Source organism: Danio rerio, chromosome 20 (genome assembly GCF_049306965.1).
Source record: "Danio rerio strain Tuebingen ecotype United States chromosome 20, GRCz12tu, whole genome shotgun sequence".
NCBI lineage: Eukaryota > Metazoa > Chordata > Actinopteri > Cypriniformes > Danionidae > Danio > Danio rerio.
The window spans coordinates 55,733,037-55,756,761 of record NC_133195.1 but is presented as its reverse complement, the minus strand read 5'-3'; the positions used below and the strand labels follow the sequence as shown (position 1 = coordinate 55,756,761).

Below are 23,725 nucleotides of genomic sequence, written 5' to 3'. Positions count from 1 at the left end.
GACTGCATCCATACATCTCTGACATGACTCAAATCACTGATTAATAAAGTCATCTGGAATGAAGAAGAAAGCGTTCAGCAGGACTCCCAGAGTTCATCAAGAGTCTTTGTGTTCATCTTCAACACCTCCTCCTTCATCAGCTCAATAATGTTCATGTCTGGTGACTGGGCAGGCCAATCCTAGAGCACTCTTTGCTTTCAGGAGCTTTGATGTGGAGGCTGAAGTATGAGCAGGAGCGCTATCCTGCTGGAGAATTGTCCCTCTCCTGTGGTTTGTAATGTAATGGGCAGCACAAATGTCTTGATACCTCAGGCTGTTGATGTTGATCATCCACTCTGCAGATCTCTCGCACGCCCCCATACTGAATGAACCCCAAACCATGATGACTCCTTCACCAAACTTGACTGATTTCTATGAGAATCTTGGTGCATGTGAATTCCAGTAGGTCTTCTGCAGTATTGGTGATGTTTAATGCAGATCAGCAGATGACTGATCACAAAAATCTGCCACTTTTATAAACAATCAACTAGAAGGCAAGTTATTATGTGTTGCTCTTACAACTGGGATCCACCTCAAGGCTTTTGTCAGGTAGTGTATGTATATTTTCTTTAATGTTGTCAGCTGATGCATCAGATTTCCATTGATGTACCGCAGCACAACAGGAGTTTTTGTGTTAAATATGATTTCTGACCCTCCCTACAGCTCACAATGAACTACAAAAAGCTCAATCTGAGATATCAAGTTCACTACTGACACACCCTCTGCGTCAACGATTGAGGTAAAGAAGATTTTACATTCACACATTCGCTCAGTGATGTTTTTTTACCACTTTATTATGAATATTTGGTATGAAATTGCATGTAATTATGACTTGAAAGCAACATTAGCTTTATTTAACTGACTGTGAACAGTGTTGTACTTTGATAGTCATTGGCTGCTAATATGATTTACCCATTTAGAATTTTCTAATAATACATTTATTAAATTATATAATTAAGCAGAAAGTCTGAATGTGCGAATATGAAACCAACTTTACACCTCAATGCTTCAATGAGACAACAACATTACTTAAAAAAACAGTAGAAATACAACAGCACATGCTGGATTTATGCATCTGTACGCTTCATATTTAATATTTAGCAAAAGCACGAGTAAATAAAAACCACATTACAGCCTTTAGCACTCATAAAGATGAACAGATTAATGATCTACAGAGACTGGTGAAGGGTCAGTTCACCTAAAAATGACATTTTTACTGCTTCTTCAGTTTTACTATTGAGGTAGAGTTGGTTTTATATTCCTGCATTCATTTATTTAACCCTTCCTATATTGTTTACCATGCTAATTTCAATATTGAGTCAGAAATAACATGCAAATATGACTTTAAAGCAACATTAGCTTTATTTAACTGCCTGTGAACAGTGTTCTACTTTGATAGTCACTGGCTGATAATATGATTTCACATTTAAAAATTAGCTAATAATGCTTTTCTGACATTATATTAAGGAGAAAGTCTGAATGTGTGAATATAAAACCAACTTCACATCAATGCTTCAATGAGATAACAACATTACCTTAACAACAGCACATGCTGGATTTATGCATCTGTATGCTTCATATTTAATATTTAGTGAAAGCACGAGTAAATAAACATCACATTACAGCCTTTAGCACTCAATGAATGGACAAACTTATGAAAGATGAACAGATTAGTGATCTATGGAGGTCTTAAAGAGACAGTTCACCTAAACATTTATTTTTTTACTAATTATTGCTACAAGATTTTTACTATTGAGATAAAGTTGGTTTTATATTCACACATTTGTTCATTTAACGCCCCCCTATATTGTTGGGTCTGAAATCATATTCAATTATGACTTTAAAGCAACATTAGCTTTATTTAACTGCCTGTGAACAGTATTCTACTTTAATAGTCATTGGCTGATAATATGATTTCACTATTTAAAATTAGCTAATAATGCTTTTCTGAAATTATATTAAGGGGAAAGTCTGAATGTGTAAATATAAAACCAACTTTACATCAATGCTTCAATGAGACGACAACATCACTTAAACAACAGCACATGCTGGATTTATGCATCTGTACGCTTCATATTTGTCATTTAGCAAAAGCACGAGTAAATAAAAACCACATTACAGCCTTTAGCACTCATACAGATGAACAGATTAATGATCTACAGAGACTGGTGAAGGGTCAGTTCACCTAAAAATGACATTTTTACTGCTACTTCAGTTTTACTATTGAGATAAAGTTGGTTTTATATTCCTGCATTCATTTATTTAACCCTCCCTAAATTGTTTACCATGCTAATTTCAATATTGAGTCAGAAATAACATGCAAATATGACTTGAAAGCAACATTAGCTTTATTTAACTGCCTGTGAACAGTGTTCTACTTTAATAGTCATTGGCTGATAATATGATTTCACAATTAAAAATTAGCTAATAATGCTTTTCTGAAATTATATTAAGGAGAAAGTCTGAATGTGTAAATATAAAACCAACTTCACATCAATGCTTCAATGAGACAACAACATTACTAAAAAAACAGCACATGCTGGATTTATGCATCTGTACGCTTCATATTTAATATTTAGTGAAAGCACGAGTAAATAAACATCACATTACAGCCTTTAGCACTCAATGAATGGACAAACGTATGAAAGATGAACAGATTAGTGATCTATGGAGGTCTTAAAGAGACAGTTCACCTAAACATTTATTTTTTTACTAATTATTGCTCCTACATTTTTACTATTGAGATTAAGTTGGTTTTATATTCACACATTCATTCATTTAACGCCCCCTATATTGTTGGGTCTAAAATCATATTCAATTATGACTTAAAAGCAACATTAGCTCTATTTAACTGCCTGTGAACAGTGTTCTACTTTAATAGTCATTGGCTGATAATATGATTTCACTATTTAAAATTAGCTAATAATGCTTTTCTGAAATTATATTAAGGAGAAAGTCTGAATGTGTAAATATAAAACCAACTTTACATCAGTGCTTCAATGAAACGACAACATTACTTAAACAACAGCACATGCTGGATTTATGCATCTGTACGCTTCATATTTAATATTTAGTGAAAGCACGAGTAAATAAAAACCACATTACAGCCTTTAGCACTCATAAAGACGAACAGATTAATGATCTACAGAGACTTTAAAGCACAGGTGTCAAACTCAGTTCCAAAAGGGCCGCAGCTCTGCACAGTTTAGTTCCAACCCTAATTAAACACACCTGATCAAACTAATTGAGTCCTTCAGGCTTGTTTGAAACCTACAGGTAAGTGTGTTGGAGCAGGGTTGGAACTAAACTGTGCAGGGCTTCGGCCCTCCAGGAATTGAGTTTGACACCCCTGCTTTAAAGGGTCAGTTCACCTAAAAATGACATTTTTACTGCTATTTTAGTTTTACTATTGAGATAAAGTTGGTTTTATATTCCTGCATTCCTTCATTTAACGCTCCCTATATTGTTTACCATGCTAATTTCAATATTGAGTCTGAAATCACATGCAAATATGACTTGAAAGCAACATTAGCTTAATTTAACTGCCTGTGAACAGTGTTCTACTTTGATAGTCATTGGCTGATAATATGATTTACCCATTAAAAATAAGCTAATAATGCTTTTCTGAAATTATATAATTAAGCAGAAAGTCTGAATGTGTAAATATAAAACCAACTTTACACCTCAATGCTTCAATGAGACGACAACATTACTTAAAAAAACAGCAGAAATACAACAGCACATGCTGGATTTATGCATCTGTACGCTTCATATTTGTCATTTAGCAAAAGCACGAGTAAATAAAAACCACATTACAGCCTTTAGCACTCATACAGATGAACAGATTAATGATCTACAGAGACTGGTGAAGGGTCAGTTCACCTAAAAATGACATTTTTACTGCTACTTCAGTTTTACTATTGAGATAAAGTTGGTTTTATATTCCTGCATTCATTTATTTAACCCTCCCTAAATTGTTTACCATGCTAATTTCAATATTGAGTCAGAAATAACATGCAAATATGACTTGAAAGCAACATTAGCTTTATTTAACTGCCTGTGAACAGTGTTCTACTTTAATAGTCATTGGCTGATAATATGATTTCACAATTAAAAATTAGCTAATAATGCTTTTCTGAAATTATATTAAGGAGAAAGTCTGAATGTGTAAATATAAAACCAACTTCACATCAATGCTTCAATGAGACAACAACATTACTAAAAAAACAGCACATGCTGGATTTATGCATCTGTACGCTTCATATTTAATATTTAGTGAAAGCACGAGTAAATAAACATCACATTACAGCCTTTAGCACTCAATGAATGGACAAACGTATGAAAGATGAACAGATTAGTGATCTATGGAGGTCTTAAAGAGACAGTTCACCTAAACATTTATTTTTTTACTAATTATTGCTCCTACATTTTTACTATTGAGATTAAGTTGGTTTTATATTCACACATTCATTCATTTAACGCCCCCTATATTGTTGGGTCTAAAATCATATTCAATTATGACTTAAAAGCAACATTAGCTCTATTTAACTGCCTGTGAACAGTGTTCTACTTTAATAGTCATTGGCTGATAATATGATTTCACTATTTAAAATTAGCTAATAATGCTTTTCTGAAATTATATTAAGGAGAAAGTCTGAATGTGTAAATATAAAACCAACTTTACATCAGTGCTTCAATGAAACGACAACATTACTTAAACAACAGCACATGCTGGATTTATGCATCTGTACGCTTCATATTTAATATTTAGTGAAAGCACGAGTAAATAAAAACCACATTACAGCCTTTAGCACTCATAAAGACGAACAGATTAATGATCTACAGAGACTTTAAAGCACAGGTGTCAAACTCAGTTCCAAAAGGGCCGCAGCTCTGCACAGTTTAGTTCCAACCCTAATTAAACACACCTGATCAAACTAATTGAGTCCTTCAGGCTTGTTTGAAACCTACAGGTAAGTGTGTTGGAGCAGGGTTGGAACTAAACTGTGCAGGGCTTCGGCCCTCCAGGAATTGAGTTTGACACCCCTGCTTTAAAGGGTCAGTTCACCTAAAAATGACATTTTTACTGCTATTTTAGTTTTACTATTGAGATAAAGTTGGTTTTATATTCCTGCATTCCTTCATTTAACGCTCCCTATATTGTTTACCATGCTAATTTCAATATTGAGTCTGAAATCACATGCAAATATGACTTGAAAGCAACATTAGCTTAATTTAACTGCCTGTGAACAGTGTTCTACTTTGATAGTCATTGGCTGATAATATGATTTACCCATTAAAAATAAGCTAATAATGCTTTTCTGAAATTATATAATTAAGCAGAAAGTCTGAATGTGTAAATATAAAACCAACTTTACACCTCAATGCTTCAATGAGACGACAACATTACTTAAAAAAACAGCAGAAATACAACAGCACATGCTGGATTTATGCATCTGTACACTTCATATTTAATATTTAGCAAAAGCATGAGTAAATAAAAACCACATTACAGCCTTTAGCACTCATAAAGATGAACAGATTAATGATCTACAGAGACTGGTGAAGGGTCAGTTCACCTAAAAATGACATTTTTACTGCTACTTCAGTTTTATTAAGGAGAAAGTCTGAATGTGTGAATATAAAACCAACTTCACATCAATGCTTCAATGAGACAACAACATTACTAAAAAAACAGCACATGCTGGATTTATGCATCTGTACGCTTCATATTTAATATTTAGTGAAAGCACGAGGAAATAAAAATCACATTACAGCCTTTAGCACTCAATGAATGGACAAACGTATGAAAGATGAACAGATTAATGATCTACACAGGCCTTAAAGGGACAGTTCACCTAAAAATGACATTTTTACTATTTATTAATACTCTGAAACTTTTACTATTGAGGTAAAGTTTTATATTCGCACATTTGTTCATTTGACACTCCCTATATTGCTTACCACACTAATTTAAATACTGGGTCTGAAATCACACGCAAGTATGACTTTAAAGCAACATTAGCATTATTTATTTGACCGTGAACAGTGTTGTACTTTGGTAGTCATTGACTGCTAATATGATTTACCTATAAAGAATCATCAAAGAAAGCAAAGTCTGAATGTTAGAATATACTTTACGTCAATATATTTACTTTATTAGTCAGTATTTACTCTCCATTAAGTGTCTATAGACCTTTATAAGTCTCTTTCTACACTAAAGAAGATATCTTGAAGAATGCTGAAAACCTGTAACCATTGACATGCATAGTAGAAAAACAAATAACATGGAAGTCAGTGGTTACAGGTTTACAACTGTCTTCAAAGCGTCTTCTTTTGTGTTTAATGGTAGAAATAAACTCATAAAGGTTTGAAACGAGAAAGTAGGAGACCTTTTTGAGTGAACTGTCCCTTTAAACGACAGCAGAGCGAGCTGACACTTAGGATGAGATAACAGTTGAGCTAATGATTAAATCAGGGGGTTATTTACCTGTTCTCCGCTGTCTCAAAAGTCCTTTCCGGGAAACCCAGATCACTCGGTGGCCATATTTTCAATGTTTAACTTATACGCAGCTGTTTTGGTCAAGGATAAAAACTGTCGTCAGCCGGAATGTTGATACACACGACCGCCAGGTTAAAACACACGACCGCCAGGAAACTCTTTAGTTAACACGATGTCATATATTAAAGTCGTCTATATTCGGTCCCATAAATGTTGGTGCTTGCTCGAATAGCGGTCTTTGCTAAGTTTCCGGTTGGTCCGGCCACTGCGCATGTGCGCTCGATTCTCCATGCTCCGGCTGGCTGTTTCCATGAGAACCAAGAGGTTCACTGCTGGCTTTGTAGCTGTAGCAGCTGCTGATTGGCTCGTGTTCGGATTTCTTCCATTCATAAAAAAGGTTGTTGCTAGAAGAGATACAGCTTCGGCCGGAAGTTGACGACATTTTTAAATATTATTTATTAAATAATCCATTAATTGTATTTTATTACCGTCTACCCCAACCACAAACCTAAATCACAACAACGTAAAGACAGCAAATATATATATATTTTTATGTTTATTTGATAAATTACCCATTATGTCTACCCCAACCACAAACTAAAACCCAACTATCACAGTAATGTAAAAATTATACCGAGTATTTTTATATTATTTATTTAATTTACCCATTAATTGTATTTTATTAACTCTATCCCAGCCCCAATCCTAAACCATCACCGTATGTACATACAGTAATAATACGAGTATTGTTCCCAATAATTATTCAATTACCCATGAATTGTGCTTTATTAACGTCTACCCTTACCCCAAACCTAAATTCAGCTATTTAGTCATTTAAAACAGTAATTATACAGAGTATTTTTATATTTATTCACTAAATTACCCGTGAATTGTATTTTATTAACGTCTACCCTAACCCCAAACCAAAACCCAACCATCCCAGTAATGTAAAAACAGTAATTACAGAGTAATTTTTATATCATTTAAATGACCAATTCTAAACCATCACCGTACTAAATAAAGTAAATCAGTAATAATACTATTGCTCCCATTAGTTATTAAATTACCCATGAACTATATTTTTTAACGTCTACCCCTACCCCAAACCTAAAACCCTCACAATAAATTAAAAACTGATACTAAACCAAAGTATTATAAATACTATTAATTAAATTGCCCATTAAATTGTACTTTAATAACTCCGACTCCACCTCAATCCCAAACCTACTCTCACCGTAATTTTAAAAACCCTAATTATTGTTGTACAGTGTCACAATGGATAGAAGTATCCGAAGCTGTATCCCATATAAAATAGTCACCCATCTATGGTTGTTGCTAGAAGAGATACAGGTCCGGTTGGAATAGATTTTTTTATTACCCTAAACCTCTCTCACAGCTGCTTTTTGTGACAATGTAAAACAAATACCAATTTTAAGTTACATTTTTAACCTGCAATTAAAAAATGCGTAAAATTTAATAAATAAAAACGACTATGAAAAAATAAAAAATAAAAGTGTCCAGTCTTCCGGTCTAACTCATCTCCAAACAGCTCGATGTTGCAGACTGATATTTTTTTCTCGTCATATTATTTTCAATTAATTGTATTGTTATAACCACACTGGTTTGTAGAGAAGGTAGTTTGACCGTTGCCAAACAAAGTGGATATAACGTCTTACAATAAGATATAAATGAACGTGTAACGGTAAACTTGGGTCACATGTGTTCTATGAACCAATCATGTTGTAGCGTTGACGTGACGACGTGTTTTACGGCATGTCAATCATTATTGTAACACAAGGACGAAAATCAGCTTCATATCGAAACACAGCAGGGACTTTAAGACAGCAAAACTGATCTAAACAACTCATTTCTTTAAAATATAGGTAATACTTTCAAAATCAGTATAGTTGTATACGTCTTTATAATTTTATTGTGTGTATTGCTACTATTATTTATCATTATAACTAAATATTATGGTATTTTAACCTTACTATAAGTAAGAACTTGAATTACTTGATAATTAAAATTTTGAAATATAGAAAAATACTTAATAATTATGCAGATATCTCGATAATGCTACATTGATTTTTGTTTTTACAGTTTGTTTTAAAACCCACATAAAAATACTTAAAAATTATGTTAAATATTATAGTGTTTTTGAACCATACTAAAGTAAATTAATACTTTGTGGTGATTCTATAGCACTACACATAAAACATCTATAGTAATATAAACAAATGACCCAATACTGTGGTTTTCCGCTACCATATGGTAACCTCACCGGCCACTTTATTAGGTACACCTTACTAGTACTGGGTTAGATCGCCTTTTGCCTTCAGAACTGCCTTGCCTTGCTGGATAAGTTGGCGGTTCATTCCGCTGTGGCGACCCCGGATTAATAAAGGGACTAAGCCGACAAGAAAATGAATGAATGAATGAATGAATGAATGGCTGGAGTCTAACAGTACTGAGGTACAGAACATCAATAATCAAATGCAAAATAAAACTGTACTGTCTTACTGTATAAATAAACACAATTAATATGTGTTAAAGCAGCAAACTCTATCATTTATTGTGTCCACGTGGCTTAAATTTGCTTGAAATTATACAGTCAGAGGCCTTACCTTTTTTATATATCGTGAAATGAGCATAATTTCACAAGATGACTATTAATTCATTATTGATTGGATGATTTTGTAGGCGAGTGCATCGACATAATGAAAACATTGATGATGATGAAATGATTGTCGAAATCTTGTCGTCTATCCAAGCTTTAGGAACAGCAAATACTTGACTTCTATTAGATCATTTGATATCGGAGGTGTCTCGTATGAAAGGCAAAGGCCTCTAGATTTTGCTTATTTGAGCACAATAAAATCTGATCATGTCTTGATTATTAATGATTTGATTAGGACAGTAAGGTCTGACTCTGCTTAGACTAAAGTCTCATCACTGAACAGAAATAATGTCCAGTATAGAATATAAAGTCCTGCTGCAGTGGAGACAGAATGAATATTGTGTCTGACTCCATCATGAGCTTGGAGGACTGCATCCATACATCTCTGACATGACTCAAATCACTGATTAATAAAGTCATCTGGAATGAAGAAGAAAGCGTTCAGCAGGACTCCCAGAGCTCATCAAGACTCTTTGTGTTCATCTTCAATGCCTCCTCCTTCATCAGCTCAATAATGTTCATGTCTGGTGACTGGGCTGGCCAATCCTGGAGCACTCTTTGCTTTCAGGAGCATTGATGTGGAGGCTGAAGTATGAGCAGGAGCGCTATCCTGCTGGAGAATTGTCCCTCTCCTGTGGTTTGTAATGTAATGGGCAGCACAAATGTCTTGATACCTCAGACTGTTGATGTTGATCATCCACTCTGCAGATCTCTCGCACGCCCCCATACTGAATGTAGACCCCAAACCATGATGTCTCCTTCACCAAACTTGACTGATTTCTGTGAGAATCTTGGCTCCATGCTGGTTCCAGTGGGTCTTCTGCAGTATTGGTGATGATTAATGCAGATCAACAGATGATTCATCCGAAAAATCTGCTCTTACAACAAGGATCGATGACAAGATGACAAGTCAAAAAGTGGTATACTGTATTGTGCAGCCCTAGTGTGTGAAAAAAGATCACAGCAGACAGTGAGTCCTTTGAACTGTTTAATAAACAACGTTCAGTTCGACCGTAACGTCCAGAGTAACCTTTGACCTCAGAACAAAAGGAGGGAGAGGGGGATTATTAACATAACTCCATACATACAGTAAGACCATGAGCGCAAACATCTCAGCTTTCAGCACAATCTCCCTTAATCCAGTCAGTGTGTATATGTGTGTGTGTGTGTGTGTGTGTGTGTGTGTGTGTGTAAGGACGCAGGTCACAGTGGTCTGCTCATGGATTTTCTTTCCTTCAACATGTTCATCAGACATAAACTCGTATTTCATATCAGATCTTCTTTTATTTCTTATATATATATATATATAATTAATGCTTAAATCTATTTTTTTTGCTAATGGATGAGTTTTGAGATCCAAACCTAAATGTCTGTGAATAATTAAACACTCCTGCTTGTCAAATAATACTGTAGTAACTATTTTGTTATCGTCTTTCTTTCATTTTAGATTTTTTTCATTTGTATTTTTAATTTTTTTTACACATTGTTCTGTACAGATGAGGACGTGAACATGTGGCCATGACAGATCAGGGTGTGCAGAGATGTGGAGAAGCCAAACATACAAAAACACATCTAGCTCTTTTTTCACCTTCAAATAAATTTTTAGGGGGCATTATTATTACTATCATGTTCAACTTTGAGATTTCTCACATTTAAGTTGATGTTTGCATTACAATGATGCCGTAAAAATGTAAAAATATGTTTCCAGTTCACCCAGATCAGTAGCTATGTTTCCAACCCAGGCTCATTATTGATCTGTACCCCTGTATACATTTCTGGAGAGCGCCAATTGCGTCGCAGGAGGTACGTTTTTTTGCAGGTTTTGTTTTCGTGAGTCCACCAGAGGCCGCTGTGTACACTTTTTCGGATCTTAAACTTCTCTCGTGAGTGTCATTCGCGCCTGCTGTTCTCACGTAATTCTACCATAGGCTGCTGTCAACTGACTGTGCAATCGATTGACCTGCCCACCCCCTTCCCTAAACTCAACTAATAGTGTTTTCAAAAGCAGTAATTGACCTGCCCAAACACTTCCCTAAACCCAACCGATATTGTTTTCAAAACCACAAAATGACCCGCCCACCCCCTTCCCTAAACTCAACTAATAGTGTTTTCAAAAGCAGCAATTGACCTGCCCAACCACTTCCCTAAACCCAATCGATAGTGTTTTTCAAAAGCACTGATTGACCCGCCCACCCATTTCCCTAAACCCAACCGATAGTGTTTTCAAAACCACAGAATGACCCGCCCACCCCCTTCCCTAAACTCAACTAATAGTGTTTTCAAAAGCAGCAATTGACCTGCCCAACCACTTCCCTAAACCCAATCGATAGTGTTTTTCAAAAGCACTGATTGACCCGCCCACCCATTTCCCTAAACCCAACCGATAGTGTTTTCAAAACCACAGAATGACCCGCCCACCCACTTCCCTAAACTCAACTAATAGTGTTTTCAAAAGCAGCAATTGACCTGCCCAACCACTTCCCTAATCCCAATCGATAGTGTTTTCAAAAGCACTGATTGACCCGCCCACCCATTTCCCTAAACCCAACCGATAGTGTTTTCAAAACCACAGAATGACCCGCCCACCCCCTTCCCTAAACTCAACTAATAGTGTTTTCAAAAGCACTGATTGACCCGCCCACCCATTTCCCTAAACCCAACCGATAGTGTTTTCAAAAGCACTGATTGACCCGCCCACCCATTTCCCTAAACCCAACCGATAGTGTTTTCAAAACCACAGAATGACCCGCCCACCCACTTCCCTAAACTCAACTAATAGTGTTTTCAAAAGCAGCAATTGACCTGCCCAACCACTTCCCTAAACCCAATCGATAGTGTTTTTCAAAAGCACTGATTGACCCGCCCACCCATTTCCCTAAACCCAACCGATAGTGTTTTCAAAACCACAGAATGACCCGCCCACCCCCTTCCCTAAACTCAACTAATAGTGTTTTCAAAAGCAGCAATTGACCTGCCCAAACACTTCCCTAAACCCAACCGATATTGTTCTCAAAACCACAAAATGACCCGCCCACCTCCTTCCCTAAACTCAACTAATAGTGTTTTCAAAAGCAGCAATTGGCCTGCCCAACCACTTCCCTAATCCCAATCGATAGTGTTTTCAAAAGCACTGATTGACCCACCCACCCATTTCCCTAAACCCAACCGATAGTGTTTTCAAAAGCACTGATTGACCCGCCCACCCATTTCCCTAAACCCAACCGATAGTGTTTTCAAAACCACAGAATGACCCGCCCACCCACTTCCCTAAACCCAACTGATAGTGTTTTCAAAAGCACTGATTGACCCGCCCACCCATTTCCCGAAACCCAACCGATAGTGTTTTCAAAACCACAGAATGACCCGCCCACCCACTTCCCTAAACCCAACCGATAGTGTTTTCAAAAGCAATGAATGACCCGCCAAACGCCTTACCTAAACCCAACCGATAGTGTTTTAAAAAGCAGCGATTGACCCGGCCACCCACTTCCCTAAACCCAACCGACAGTGTTTTCAAAAGCACAGATGGACCCGCTCTCTTCCTTCCCTAAACCCAACCGATAGTGTTTTCAAAAGCACAGAATGACCCGCCCACCCACTTCCCTAAACCCAACCCAAAGTTTTCAAAAGCACAGAATGACCACCCCACCCACTTCCCTCAATCCAACGATAGTGTTTTCAAAAGCACAGAATGACCACCCCACCCACTTCCCTAAACCCAACCGATAGTGTTTTCAAAAGCACAGAATGACCACCCCACCCACTTCCCTAAACCCAACCGATAGTGTTTTCAAAAGCACAGAATGACCACCCCACCCACTTCCCTAAACCCAACCGATAGTGTTTTCAAAAGCACAGAATGAACTGACCACCCACTTCCATAAACTCAACCAATAGTTTTCAAAAGCACCAATTAACCCACCCACCCACTAAACCCAACCAATAGTGTTTTTAAAAGCACAGAATGACCCGCTCACCCACTTTCCTAACCCACCCGACAGTGTTTTCAAAATCAACAATGGACCCGCTCTCTTCGTTCCCTAAACCCAACCGATAGTGTTTTAAAAGCAGCAACTGATCCGCCCTCTTTCTTCCCTAAACTTAATAGAGTGGTTTTTTTTAAAAGCATAGATTGACCCTTTTCCCCATCTTACTGAATGAAACGCCTACTTTACTACATCCAATCAGCTTGCAGTAGAACAAAACAAGCCACGACCTCTGTTTTCTCATTTATTATTCCTTTTCTTTTGGAACTGCGTCACAATATGAAGAAAAAAATGTTTGCAGCTTTTTTTTTTTTTAAATGAAATATTCCAAAAAATGTACATACAAAATGAGATCGATGGAAACATAGCTAGTGAAACAACGAAAAGCGCCATATTCTAAATGTCCAGGCCAGTAGATGTCGCTCTGAGTTTGGGCAGAAATACCATGCGCCTGTGCACATTCATTCACTCCTGTAGTCTACCATTGTTATTGTGTTTCTTGCTCATCATGCCTATAAACTGTACTTTGTTTCTTTAAAAACATTGCATTTTCAGGTCCCCAGAATGCTGCTGTTGTGTAAACGAACGGCCGAAATGCTTTAAAAGTTTTAAAATCGGAAAAAGTTGTGCAAACGCCCCCTTCATTTCTCACATTTCATTTTATTTTTGTTTATCTCTCCATCCATTATTGTCTGTCTCTCTTGTTTTTTTTCAGCGATACGCCTCCTGGAGGCAGGAATGGCCACAGAATAACAATATTGTGTGTTTGGCAGTGTGATATAGAACATTACGAGCACCAAAAACCAAATCAGTGTGTGTGTGTGTGTGTGTGTGTGTGTGTGTGTGTGTGTGTGTGTGTGTGTGTGTGTGTGTGTAAATGAGTGTTTTTGTATGCGTGTGTGAATACCTTGGAAAAACTCTTGTCTTGTTAACCAGCACAAATGTATAAACATTCTTTTACAGCAGGTCTACGGAATGCTTGATTCTGATTGGCTGATGAGGATTCTAAGGCGTTGTTATTTTAAGGAAGGTTTATTTCCAGAACATTTACACTCTCTGTTGCTAGGAAAATGATCATAAAAACAACAAAAAATATGTTGCTTTAAGCTCTATATAACATTATATCACACGTCTATTGAATGGTTGATTCTGATTGGCTGATGAGAATTTCAAGGTGTGCCGTTATGTTCAAATAAACGCACAGCTTAAGTAGTTCCGGCAGGTTTTAAGCACATTACAGCTTCATATCACTACGCTGAATAATTTAAGTTATTTCACAGCACCAACAGTCAAATACTCAATTCTGATTGGCTGATGATCTTTCTAAGGTGTTTGGTTATTTTCAGATAAACGCACAGTTAAAGTAGTTCCGGCAGGTTTTGCAGTTTCATATCACTACGCTAAATGATTTGAGTAATTTCACAGCTACAACAGTATAATACTCAATTCTGATTGGCTGATGATCATTCTAAGGTGTTTGTTTTTAGATAAACACACATTTAAAGTAGTTCAGGCAGGTTTTGCGGTTCCATATCACTACGCTAAATGATTTGAGTTATTTCACAGCTACAACAGTCAAATACTCAATTCTGATTGGCTGATGATCATTCTAAGGTGTTTGTTTTTAGATAAACACACATTTAAAGTAGTTCCGGCAGGTTTTGCGGTTCCATATCACTACGCTAAATGATTTGAGTTATTTCACCGCTGCAACAGTCAAATACTCAATTCTGATTGGCTGATGATCATTCTAAGGAGTTTAATTAATTTCAGATAAATGCACAACTGAAGTAGTTTCGGCAGGTTTTGTAGTTCCATATCACTACCCTGCTTGATTTGAGTTATTTCACCGCTGCAACAGTCAGAAATCACATCAAAACACAACAGAAGGCTTTGGAAGATGTGGAGGAAACTAGTGCTACACACAGGAGTAGTTTGAAGGCAAAAACCTGACAAATATAACATCTAAACAGTGGATTTAGCTGTGGGAACCATAGTATAAGCTGAATAAATGCCTTTAGGTCATTGAACTTATAGAAAATAATGCATACTTGTGTTATTTTCGAATAATTCAATGACTCATCACTAACTATTGCTTATTAAATGAGGATGCATTCACTGGTCAGTGGTTTCAAAAGGTGAATAATATTTGACTTTGTATTATTCGCTTAATTTTGATACATTTATTCAGAAAATGTGGCTTAATATCTTAACATCCAAGTTGAATTAAGAGTGATTAGGCATTTGTGCTGGAAAACAAGACATCGTTTTTTCCCCAAAGTGTACGTGAGAATTTCCAGGTGAAGCATGTAATGTATTGTGATCTATCAGTGTGTGCTGATTTCTCTTCAGAGAGTGTCAAAATGAAGGTATTTCTGCAAACCGATTACACACTTCACCTTTAGCGCAGGTAGGTCACTATGAGGGGCACTTGTGTTGTACCAGTTCAGTGAGACGTACACAATAGTGTATAAAACAAGTAGCGCTGGATGTCAAAAAAATGAACACACACTCAATTCTTCATTCACACACTCACACACTATGGGATCAGTTTCTAGTCGAAAGTATTGAGGCCACAGATAGAAAAATAACATGCATAAATTCATTCATTCATTCGTTTTCTTGTTGGCTTAGTCGCTTTATTAATCCAGGGTCGCCACAACGGAATGAACCGCCAACTAATCCAGCAGCGGATGCCCTTCCAGTCGCAACCCATCTGTGGGAAACATCCACACACACACTACGAACAATTTAGCCTACCCAATTCACCTGTACCGCATGTCTTTGGACAGTGGGGGAAACCGGAGCAAACCCACACGAATGCAGGGTGAATATGCAAACTGAGAAACGCCAACTGAGCCGAGGTTCAAACCAGCAACCCAGTGACCTTCTTGCTGTGAGGCGACAGCACTACCTACTGCACCACTGATAGACAAAGATTTGGCTGCGGGGAATAAAGGGTTAAAAGTTCATTTTTACAACAACACCAAAGTATAGCCGACCTAGTGCTGTGCTGCAACGCGGGATTCGTCGATTTTTTTGTCGTATATTAAATGAGATTCAAGCTTTTTTGAAGAAAAAAAACATTTATAACATTAGTGCATGTCAGTAACTCACCAGTACTTACATTTTTTATGTATGTCATCGTAAAAAGAAAAGATCATAAATAATTGGAAACTGAGCAACTGCAATACTAAAACCCTTGGGAAGAACTGTAGTCGAATCCAAAGTTCAGAGGACCGTTCTTTGGAATCCTCTCAAGCAATGGACGTCTCCATTCCGATTGGTTGCCGTCGAACCTTATTCTCAGTACTATGAAGTTGACTTGATTTCAACTCTCCTCGACGCCCACACCGGCGTAGACGCGCCGCGCCGCTGGCTCCCATTGAAAATGAATCGATTTTAATGTGAACGCACAATAATATGCTGGTGTTTAACTGCATTGCTTTATTGCACTCCTACATTGAGCTCTCACATACTCTATGCTACTTCATAATCATGGTGGGCGTTTCTCTCTGTCTCGCGCTGAATGCAGTCAACCAATCGCAACAGACTGGGTCATCAGGAGGAAAAACGAATCATATGGGAGTCGTTGGGATAATTAGGTCAAAATAAATGCAGATTTTAAGATAATGAAAGTGTTATGTGACCTTGCACGCTTATCAGCATGTTGTTGGAGACCCCTAAAACCAAAATATGACCCTTTGTCATGCAAAATAGGGGCTCTTAAATACTTTTTGTGGTGTGCTTATGGTTCTGTGCTTGGATTTCTAGTTGCATTGGAGTGATGTCATCTCCCCCTTCATCTGATTGGCTAGCTGAGCAGATGTCAATCACCATTACGGGACCAATCATGATGCTGTGATTTAAATTAAAAGCTCTGAAGGCATAATTTGGAAACGTACGCGACATTTTTTTCATTGTGAAAACATGAAGGTTTTTAGGGATATCTAATATCGTCATTCATTCATTCATTAGTCCCTTTATTCATCAGGAATGGCAGCAGAATGAACCGCCAACTATTCCAGCCACAGCGGATGTCCTTCCAGCTGCAACCCAGTACTGGAAAACACCCATACACTCTTACGTGCACACGCTACAACTAACTTAGTTCATGAATTCGCGGATGTGTTTGGACTGTGGGGGAAACCGGAGCACCCAGAGGAAACCCACACCAACACGGGGAGAACATGCAAACTCCACACAGAAACGCCAACTGACCCAGCCGAGGCTCGAACCAGCGACCTTCATACTGTAAGACAACAGTGCTAACAACTGTGCCACCCATATATTTTTATTTATGCTTATTATTTTTCAATCTATAACCTCAATACTTTTGATTTAAACCTGATCTCATCACGCACACACACACACACACACACACACACACACACACATACACACACCAATGCATGTGATCAGTGAGGACAGAGAATGTGTTGTCTATTTCAAAAGGCAGTACGATACTTACAAACCCCTCATTCGAATAAATAACAAATAAATTAATCATATAAAAAAATCGGACGGACCGCTCTACAAGTCAGTCGAGTTAAAAAAAACAGACACATTCGGCACACACAATACATGCACGCTAGAAACCAAAGCAGGACAGTCACTATCATGTGAAGACGGATGGTTAAGAGATCTACTCAGAAACATTCAAAAATCATCATTATGGGACGGGGCGGTGGATCTGTCGACCTAATGTTGTGGTGCGGTTTTGGGGAAGGTGTGATTATGAGTAAACGATGGGAGTTTGTTGAGTGGGCGCTGAAGAAGTGTTAGGTGTGAATGTTAATGTGTGTGTGCTATAGCACCCCGTCCATGAAGCTGGTATCGAGGTGCTGGATCAGCACGCGGATGAAGCTCATTTCTTTGCGCGTGTTCTCGAAAATGACGCGTGGGTCGTCCGACTGGCAGCGCAGGCAGTTTGGAGCCATCACCATCGCTAGATTACTGACGTCCATCTTAGTCATGGAGACACTAGCGGGTTGAGCAAATACCTGCGGATGGAGAGCACACAGATCTCATGTTAGACGAACATATAGATTAAAAGAGTGAGTCAGTAAGTTAGAGTACATCCAGGAGGTTGTTATCACAGAATAACGCCTGACACGTTTATCAGTAGCCTGATGTGAAACACTGAAGGGGTTTATTCTGTGAAAACTATATGCACAAAATCCCGCTTTTTACACGACTACCTGACACATAACATAAACAGTAGACACAAAACATTGTTCTGAGCCATAATAGTTTATTGATCCTTTAATTAAACACAAAGCTGACAGAAATCAAAACAGCTGATGGAGTATACACTAACCTGCGCATTATTTAGTCACTAGATGGCGCCAAACAGTCAAAAACACAAAGCTGACAGAAATCAAAACAGCTGATGGAGTATACACTAACCTGCGCATTATTCAGTCACTAGATGGCGCCAAACAGTCAAAAACACAAAGCTGACAGAAATCAAAACAGCTGATGGAGTATACACTAACCTGCGCATTATTCAGTCACTAGATGGCGCCAAACAGTCAAAAACACAAAGCTGACAGAAACAAGATCGACTTGTATAAGACTGAAGGGTTTATTATGAATGAAATGATATATAGCGACAGAAAAAATATTGATAAATGGACATTTTTGTAATATTTTGTAATATATGTTGCATATACGACATGTATATTATACATATGTGAAAACCAAATATTGTAAAAAAACTTGTATGTCATAAATGTAATTTATTTCCATATATAAGACTAAAAGATTTATTATGATTGAATTTATATATATAACAATTGAAAAATCCATAGGTAAATGGGCATTTTGGTAATATTTTGTTATATTTGCATATACGACATATATTTTATATATGTTGAAATCTAAATATGAAATTGTGTGTCATAAATGTAATTTATTTCCATATATAAGACTAAAAGATTTATTATGATTGAATTTATATATATAACAATTGAAAAATCCATAGGTAAATGGGCATTTTGGTAATATTTTGTTATATTTGCATATATGACATATATTTTATATATGTTGAAATCTAAATATGAAATTGTGTGTCATTAATGTAATTTATTTGCATATATTTCCATTTATAGGACTGAAGGGTGTATTATGATTAAAATTACATGTATAACAATTGAAAAACATTAAGTAACATGACAGTTTTATATTATTTTGTAATTTATGTTGCATATACGACATGTGTTTTATAAATATGTAAAGACCAAATTTAAACTTGCATGTTATAAATGTAATTTATTTGCAGATATTTCCATTTATATGACTAAATTGTTTATTATGATTGAAATGACATATATAACTATTGAAAAATATATAGATAAATGTGCATTTTGGTAATAATTTGAATGTTGTATATACTACTGTTCTATATATAAACTTGTATGTAATTTGCATATATTTCCATATATAAGTCTAAAGTGTTTGTTATTATTATGTTATATTTTATATTATTATTATTATTATTATAAATTAATTGAAAACATAAATGTAAATGGCATTATAATTGAAATGAGATTGAAAAATATATAGCTAAATTGGCATTTTTGTAATATTTTATTTTCATAAATGTAATTTATTTGCACATATTTCCATTCATAAGAATAAAAGATGTATTATGATAGAAATTGCATATTTCTAAAGGGTGTATATAAATAAAAATGACATATAACAATATAAGAAATCCAGATAAATGGCCATTTTTGCAATATTTTTTTAATAAATGTTGCATATACGACATATATTTTACATATGCAAAATCCAAATATGAACTTATTATGTCATACATGTCATTTATTTGCATATATTTCCATTTATAAGACTAAAAGGTGTATTGTGGTAGAAGTTGTATATTTCTAAAGGGTGTATTATAATAGAATATACATATAATGATTGAAAAAAATATAGATAAATGGCCAGTTTTGCAATAGTTTGTAAAATATGTTGTATATACAACATATTTTGTATATAAACTTGTACGTAATATATAATTTGCATATATTTCCATTTATAAGACTAAAGGGTTTATAATGATTGAAACAAGATTGAAAAATATATAGCTAAATGGGCATTTTGCAAATATTTTGTAATATACGTTGCATATACGACATTTTATACATGCAAAATCCAAACATTAACTTGTATGTCATATGTATTTGCATATATTTCCATATATAAAACTAAAGGGTTTATTATGACTGAAGTGATATATAATGATAAAAAACATATATAGGTAAATGGCCATTTTGGTGACATTTTGTAATATATGATGCATATACAACAGAAATATTATATATTTTTTATGATTTTTTGGTTTGATTTAGATTTTTTTTTGGTTTGTTTTATTATGATTGAATATTTATGAAAAATGTAAATAAATGAACATTGTTGTAATATTTTGTAAGATATGTTGCATTTACAACATGTACTTTATATATATATATATATATATATATATATATATATATATATATATATATATATGTATATATATATATATATATATATAACTAAATTTGCATATATTTCCGTATATAAGACTAAAGTGTTTATTATGTTTGAAATGATGTATTTGTAATTATGTTCGTCTTTCTGCCGGTGGTGTTTCATTCCAGGGTCTCAGTCTAGTTGGTTTCGGTTTCGGTCAGCGCTGGGATGAAACATGCACGCTGCGTGTGTGAGTGCACGGTGAGTGTTTTCATTCATCGTGTATTAGTGTCTCGCGTTTAGTCTTCTGTTGGTGTTGTGTACATGCACCGCGTGCTTTTGTTGTCATGAACACGCGGATTGACCCTCATTGGCTGCGTGTTGTGAGCGCATGGCTTGTATTGTCTCTCTGTGTCATGTGCATGTCTTTTGTCTAGTCCCACCCTCCTTGTTAACCCATTATTAGTTAAGTTTATCTGTTTGTGTTAATTTACTTCACCTTATATTCTCCTCATGTCTGCTGTCCTGTGCTAGTTTGTCATCATATGTTGCGTTGTCCTGTCGTGTTTCCAGTTCTGACCCCTGCCAGCCTGCCCAGTCATGTTTAATTGTGTATTTATTTGCTTTGCTAGTGTTTTTCCCCTCGGGGTAGTTGGTTTTGCTGTTTTGCTTTTTATTTTTATCAATAAATACCCAATATTTGCTGCACCATTTGAGTCCTCGCTCCTTTTCCCCAACCTCAACTGTGACAGAAATGACATATATAACATTCGAAAAATATATAGATGAATGGGCATTTTGGTAATATTTTGTAATATTTGTTGTATATACTACATATATTTTATATATTAACTTTTATGCCATGTGCAATTTGCATATATTTCCATATATAAGACTAAAGGATTTAATATGAATGAAATTATATATAATATTTGCAAAAAAACAGGAACTAGCCATTTTAGTAATATTTTGTGTTGCATATATATATATATATATATATATATATATATATATATATATATATATATATATATATATATATATATATTTATTTATTTATTTTATTTATTTATTTTTTTACTTGTGAAATCCATGAACTTGTATGTCATATGTAATTTGCATATATTAACATACATTAGACTAAAGGCTTTATCATGATTGAAATTATAAATAAAATTGAAAAATAAATAGGTAAATGGCCATTTTTGCAATATTTCGTAATATATGTTGTATATACTACATATATTTTATATATGTGAAATCCTAATATGAACTTGTATGTCATATAAGCAATTTGCATGTATTTATGGGACATTGTATATAGAAATGATCCCACATTTCCTCGCTAATCCCACGTTGTTGTAACAATTGAGAATGCAATTAAATTAACACATTAGTTGCTTGTTGAATACTGCGCTGTGAGACCATCTCCCACCACATTAGCGGCAGCATTTTAATGCACTCTGCTATTGCGTGGGTTATTTATAAGCGTTTGGAGGATTTCTCATCAGGCATTGTTGCCAAGTACCTCTCCATCGTGGCCTCTGGTGGGCTGTTTGTTGAGGTGAGGTAAACGGCCGACAAAATGCAGCTTATTCCAAAGAACATAAGAGTATTTGTAATAATTTGAATGTAGTAATGTGCACCTGTAAAGCAGCTTTGAAATAATAATCATTGTGAAAAGAGCTACAAATAAACGTGAACTGAATCGAGTTGAATTATGAAATAAGCTGTTGCCTGTGTTTGCATTTTTGGCTTGGACTTCATTTTGGCTTAAACAGACCAAAACCAAAAGAGATGAACGGACAGACAGACAGATCTACAGACACAGAGACAGACAGACCTGTAGGAAGCGGATGAGGTAGCAGAGCACCAGTTTGTTGATGTGAGGGAGGTTGAGGACGACATTAACAGCGGCCGCAGGACTGTCGTAGTTCATCACACACTGCTCATAAAACTCATGAGGAATCACCGGCTCCTCCAGCTCTCGGTACCACAGCTTCAGCAGAGACGCTACACACACACAAACACACAGTGCACTGTGAAAAACACTGAGAAATCAGCATAAAAGTAACATATTTCATATTCGTGAAAATGTACACAGCGCACTCTAGTGGATTTCCCATGTGAAACATACCAAAACATAGCCTAATTACATATTTCAGATTTGCTAAAATATATACAGTGCCCTCTAGTGGATTAGTCATCTGAAACATACATCAAAAGATACTCTAAGTAACATATTTTAGATTTGCAAAAATGTAGCCAGTGCCTTTAAGTGGATTTGCCATCTGAAGCATAACAAAACGTACCCTAAATAATATATTTCAGATTTGCTAATATATATATACAGCACCCTCCAGTGTATTTGTCATTTGAAACGTATATCGAAAACATACCCTAAGTAACGCATTTTAGATTTGCCAAAATGTAGACAGTGCCCTCTAGTGGATTAATCATCTGAAACGTACAATAAAAGATACTCTAAGTAATGTTTTTTAGATTTGCAAAAATTTAGGCAGCACCCTCTGGTGGATTTGCCATTTGAAACATAACAGAACATACCCATATAACATATTTCAGATTTGCAAAAATGTAGACAGTGCCCTCTAGTGGATTTTTCATCTGAAACGTAACAAAACATACCCTATATAAAGAATTTCAGATTTGCTAAAATATAGACAGCGCACTTTAGCATATGTGTCACCTAGATGTAGAACAAAATGTACAATAGGCAACAAATTGCAGATTTTCCAAAAAGTAGACAGTGCCCTGTGGTGGAATTGTTATCTGAAACGTACAATAAAAGGTACTCTAAGTAACATACTTCAGAATTATAGACATCGCCCTCTAGTGGATTCGACATCTGAAACATATAAGGAAAGGAACTCTAAGTAACGTATTTCAGATTTGCAGAATTATAGACAGCGCCCTCTAGTGGATTTGACATCTGAAACATGAGGAAAGAAACTCTAAGTAACGTATTTCAGAAACATAGACAGCGCCCTCTAGTGGATTCGACATCTGAAACATATAAGGAACACTAAGTAACATATTTCA

At 35.8% G+C, this 23,725-nt stretch overlaps 2 protein-coding genes across 8 annotated transcripts in view; both read right to left on the bottom strand.

Annotated features, from left to right (window-relative positions):
* gfus.1 (GDP-L-fucose synthase, tandem duplicate 1) overlaps window positions 1–6,796 on the bottom strand; it is a 31,539-nt gene extending 24,743 nt beyond the window's left edge. For 2 of the 3 annotated variants that reach the window (XR_012395476.1, XR_012395477.1), the window contains exon 1: window positions 6,530–6,796. The gene's annotated coding sequence lies outside the window, so the exon portion shown is untranslated. 3 annotated transcript variants of the gene reach the window in all.
* Window positions 1–23,725, bottom strand: part of arhgap39 (Rho GTPase activating protein 39) — a 297,088-nt gene that overhangs the window by 170,382 nt on the left and 102,981 nt on the right. Inside the window, exons 10-12 of one of the 5 annotated variants that reach the window (XR_012396147.1) lie at window positions 22,509–22,678; window positions 17,619–18,207; window positions 13,472–14,027 (exon numbers count right to left, since the gene is read on the bottom strand). The exons of 2 other annotated variants lie outside the window; for them this stretch is intronic. Coding sequence is in view for 1 of the 3 variants with exons in the window: in XM_009295018.5 (XP_009293293.2) it covers window positions 18,013–18,207; window positions 22,509–22,678 (365 nt within the window). In the remaining 2 variants the exon portion in view is untranslated. Of the gene's footprint in view, window positions 1–13,471; window positions 18,208–22,508; window positions 22,679–23,725 lie in introns of those variants that run through there. 2 more of the 5 variants (XR_012396148.1, XM_009295018.5) reach the window with 2 other exon arrangements.